The sequence below is a fragment of the Monoraphidium neglectum genome (assembly GCF_000611645.1).
Source record: "Monoraphidium neglectum strain SAG 48.87 unplaced genomic scaffold scaffold03732, whole genome shotgun sequence".
NCBI lineage: Eukaryota > Viridiplantae > Chlorophyta > Chlorophyceae > Sphaeropleales > Selenastraceae > Monoraphidium > Monoraphidium neglectum.
The window spans coordinates 1-4,403 of record NW_014009897.1 but is presented as its reverse complement, the minus strand read 5'-3'; the positions used below and the strand labels follow the sequence as shown (position 1 = coordinate 4,403).

The window sequence follows — 4,403 nt, the reverse complement described above, 5'->3', positions numbered from 1 at the left end:
CCCCTTTCCATCTCACCCTCTCACGAGCTTTACATCATCCGTTCTTCTCCCCACTGCCAAGACAGGAGCCGACTGCGGCGACCGCCACGCCAAGGCCACCACCGCCACCTAGTTAATAGCGCAACGGGGACACGGTGCACCCAATCCGTGCCTCGAAGTAAGACGCGGCGCAACGAAGACACGGTGCACCCAATCCGTGCTTCGAAGTAAGACGCTCATATTCAACCCCACAGAGACAGGGTGCACCCAATCCCTGCTCTGTTGCAACCCTTCGGCTTCATGTACGGCCAAAACGGACCTCGCTACTCCCCCTACCCGGGGGGTCGCCACAATGGCCGGGGCGGCGGCCGCAGAGGGCGCGCTCCTGAGGCGGCTGGTGTTTACCTGGACCCCAACCTGAGCCCGGAAGACGCCGCTGCCGCCTTCGCGGAGGCCCAGCAGGCGCGAGCCGCCCAGCGCGACGCGGAGGCCCGCACGGCCGCCGTGTCGGCCGCCTTCAACGCGGCCAACGCCGCCTGCAACGCGCTCGCAAGCACCTTCGAGCTGACGGCGACGGCCCCGTTCCGGGCCATGCGGCTGCCGGGCGAGGACTCCTCCCCCGACCAGCTCACCCAGGCGGAGGCGACCCGCTTCTCGTCGGTGGTGATCCTCCAGCTGCACGGTATCTTCACCGACTGCGGCCTCTCCGGCCGTACCGGCTGCCTCCAGGACGCCGGCAACATGCTGTACCGTGTGGCCGACTGGGCGCAGCAGAGGGTCATAGCCGACGCAGCCAAGGCCGCGCAGCAGGCCGGGGAGCCGGTCTCTACGCAGCCGAGCGACCGCCAGCAGCAGTCGGCCGCGGCTGTGGCCCGCTTTAGCGTCGGCGGTGAGGGGGCCGGCGCGCTGCGCAGCATGCTTAAGGGCACCATCCTCCTCGCCGCCGCAGAGCTCCTCTCCGGCGGGCAGGCGGAGGGCTGCCCCGAGGCGGCCAAGCTGAGCGACGCGGTGGCGTTTTTCAACGGGTGGCACCCGTCCGACACCGAGGAGGAGCGCGCGCGCGTGAGGCGGCGCGACAACGAGATCAGCGAGCTCAAGGCGCTCCTGGCGGAGTCCGGCGCCACGCACGCCGCGCTCAGCGCGCAGCTCGCGGCGGCCAGCGCGCTGCTGGTACAGCACGGCGTTAACGAGGCCGCGCCCGACCTGCTGCAGCAGGGCCGCCGCCTCCAGGAGTCCTCACAGCAGTTTGCAGCGGCGCAGCAGCAGTGCGCGGCGGCACAGCAGCAGCTGGCTCAGCAGCAGCAAGCCACGGCGGCAGCGCACGCCGCCATCGCGGGGCTGCAGGAGCAGGTTAAGGCTGGTGCAGCAGAGCTGGCCCAGCAGCAGCGCGCTGTGGCAGAGGCGCAGGCTGCAGCCAATGGGATCCAGGAGCAGGTGAAGGCCAGGGCCGCGGAGCTGTGCAAGGCGAACGCGGCTGTGCAGGCGCTCGGGAGGGCGCTGGTGGAGCGGGGCATGAGCTCCGAGGAGGCGGAGGCCCTGGCGACTGGCGCTTACACTCAGCAGAACGGCGAGGCCGCAGCCCCGCCGAGCGCACAGTAGAGGTCACTCGCCCCCGCGCGCGGCGCCGCGCTTTAGCGGTGCCCCGCGTTTGCTCTCGCTCGCCGCCCAGTCCGGTTGAGTGAGGGGCCGTGCGCCTTGTGTGCCCGCCGCTGCTCGGTAAAAGCAGCATAAGTTCCCGCCTACGTTACCTTCTAGCTTATTAGTAGCCAGTGCCTTGGTATCACACACGTTTGGTGGTTTTGTTGTTCCCCTTTGGTGCGTTTGCTCCGTGCATCGCCTTGGTTGCCATTTGTTGAGTTCTGTTTTTATCTGGGTAAATAAGTATACACCACCTTGACACCTGTCTCTGTCACGACGGAGGGATCTGAACAGTCAGTGCGTGCGGGCGGCAGGCCCCTCACGCGAGCAGCAGCCCGCCAGCTGGGTAGAGAAGTGCCATCTAGCATCTTAGGTACCTATTTAACCAGGCCACGCCGTGTGCAGCAGTCCTACAGTGCCCCGGCCAGCCCTGCTGCCACAGTAGCGCTGATGACGGGTGACGGCCCCCCGGACGCGCCGCCAGCGGCTCCCGCGGTCACAGGCGTTGCGTTGGGCGCGGATGGCAGCGGGTCAGACACCTTCCTGTCTCCTCACCAGGGTGCAGCCGCGGCGTCGTCCCCCACCGCCTCTCAGTCTGCTGGGCAGACTCGCGCCCGGCCCGATCCCCTTGCTGAGCTGAGCATCATAATGCGGCAGATGCGAGATGAGATGAGATCATTCCGGGGCGACACCAGCAGGGACCTGCAGCGCATCCGCGAGGACCTCCTCGAGCTAGACCTGCGCGTGAGCACGCTTGAGCAGCGGCGCTCGCTGGCAAGCACCCCGACATCGCAACGGGCAGCACCCGCGGGCGCCCCGGCGCCCAGCCTCGACGCCCAGCGCGCCACCATGGTGCAGGCCATTGCCGCGCGGCGTCGTGCTGCCGCCGAAGCTGGGGGTGCCCTCGGTGCCGACGCCCCTGCCCCTAGCCCCGTAAGCCTCGCGCGAGCCGCGGCGCAGCGCCCGCGGCGCGAGAACGGCGAGTCCATCACCACGTCGCAGCTACTTGCAGGCAGCGACGCTAGCCCACGCGCCGCCGCCCGCGGCCTCCTACGCGTCGCGACGCGGCCGCAGGGTGGCTTTGGCCCCGGCTTCCCGCAGGGAGGCAGCAGCAGCAGCAGTGGTAGGCCGTATGGCCCGCCGCACACCTCAGAGCCCCACCCTCGGGAGCAACAGCCGCATCAGCGGCAGCAGCAGCAGCACGAGCCGTGGCGGCCGTTTGGCTCGGCCAGCGGGGGCCCACCCCTGGCGGAGCCGGGCCTCAGCGGCGGCTGCGCGGCCCCGCCTGGCATGTCCCAGGCCCGCACCCACTGGATGACCGCGGCCGCCGCCTTCGGTCATGACCGGCCGCCGCCCCGCGAATGGCGTCCGGACCCCAACTTCCCGTGGACAGAGGGGGAGATTGCGCACCCCCCGGGCTTCGACCCGGCAGTGCAGCCAGCCTCCCACAACCAGGGCCTGAAGGCCCATCAGCCCCACCTGCGTCTGAACATGTACGGGTATGAGTTGCGCAAACTCCTCACCGCCCTTCAGACGTATGTGAGCACTCAGGTGCAGAACCGCCCGTCCACAGTCGGCGGGGCGTTGCAGCATGCGCTCACCTGCTTCGAGGGCGACGATCAGACGCACGTGAGCGGGCACATGCCCCTCATCACGGGCGACCTCATGTACGCGCTCCCCCCGCGCCAGCGCTTCGCGGGCGTTTACTTGCACCCCGGCCAGGCGGACCAGGTCGGGGCTGTCATCGCCTACAGCGTGCGTTCGCACCTGTACGACAAGCAGCCCGAGCGCGATGTGGCCGTCCTGCGCGCTATGCGCCAGGGGAAGGATTCCCTCACGTGCTCGAAAGTGGACAGGAACGAGCCGCCCAGCGAGGCCCTGGAACGGTTCATGATGCTCGCCCGTGACCACCGCGTCCAGTCCCGCGTTTCAGTGACGGAGATGCTCAACCTCATCAGCGCCATGCTGCACGAGCACCTCAACCAGGACTGGCGCCTGATCCGGCAGATGCACATGAGCGGGCGCGTGGCGACCGGCAATAGCCACGCCGCCATGCTGTACGCGCTCGAGACAGAGGCCAAGCACATCCTGGATGAGGCATGGGACGCTTACCTTGCCCGCCTCCCCGAGAGTGGCAAGCGCACCCAGCAGGAGCCTGAGCCCGCCGCGACCGCCGTCTCCCGGCGCCTGCGCGGCCTTCGCCCGGCCCCGGCGGCAGCCGCCGCCACGCTCGCGGAAGAGGACGACAGCGAGGACCCCGCCACTGACGCGGTGGCGGCCGCTCTGGCGGCCCTGGCCGCGGCTGCGGCAGTGCCGGCAAACCGCCAGCGCCTGAACGGGATTCTTGCGGCGGCGGCCGGCGCCGGCCCCGCCCCGCCGCCCGCTGTCGCGGCACCAACGGGAGCGGCCGTTCAGCGCGCGTCCACGCGTGCCGCTCGCCCTGCAGGCCAGGCGTCGGATCGCGTGTGCTTCCGGTGCCAGCAGCCCGGGCACCTTGCCCGCGAGTGCCCGCAAGCAGCGAGGGCCAACGCAGCAGCCGACGGCGCCACGTCGAGCGATGACGAGCAGCCAGGCGTGGCTAGCTACGCGGCCGCCCCTGCGTACGACTATGACGAGGGGCCTTTTGAGGACGAGGGGGTCGCCGGCTGCACCGTGGCCCTGGAGGAGGTGCCCTCTGACGTCACCGCGACCGCCGCCGCCGATCCGGACTCTGGGCCACAGCAGGAGGCGGCTGCTAACGCCCGCGCCACCTACAACGGCCAGCGCCTCCCCGTCGGGTTCTGCCC

The 4,403-nt window shown here is 70.0% G+C and overlaps 2 protein-coding genes across 2 annotated transcripts; both read left to right on the top strand.

The window, feature by feature from the left end:
- Nucleotides 1-279: 279 nt before the first annotated feature.
- Nucleotides 280-1,578, top strand: MNEG_13282 (hypothetical protein; the record flags this gene model as incomplete). Its single annotated transcript, XM_014038247.1, has 1 exon — nt 280-1,578. One exon carries the CDS (start codon nt 280-282, stop codon nt 1,576-1,578), a length of 1,299 nt encoding a protein of 432 aa, XP_013893701.1.
- Nucleotides 1,579-2,067: 489 nt separating this feature from the next.
- On the top strand, nt 2,068-4,394 carry MNEG_13281 (hypothetical protein; the record flags this gene model as incomplete). Its single annotated transcript, XM_014038246.1, has 1 exon — nt 2,068-4,394. A coding segment is annotated over one exon (2,327 nt), but the record flags the coding sequence as incomplete, so codon positions are not given.
- Between the last annotated feature and the right edge of the window lie 9 nt (nt 4,395-4,403).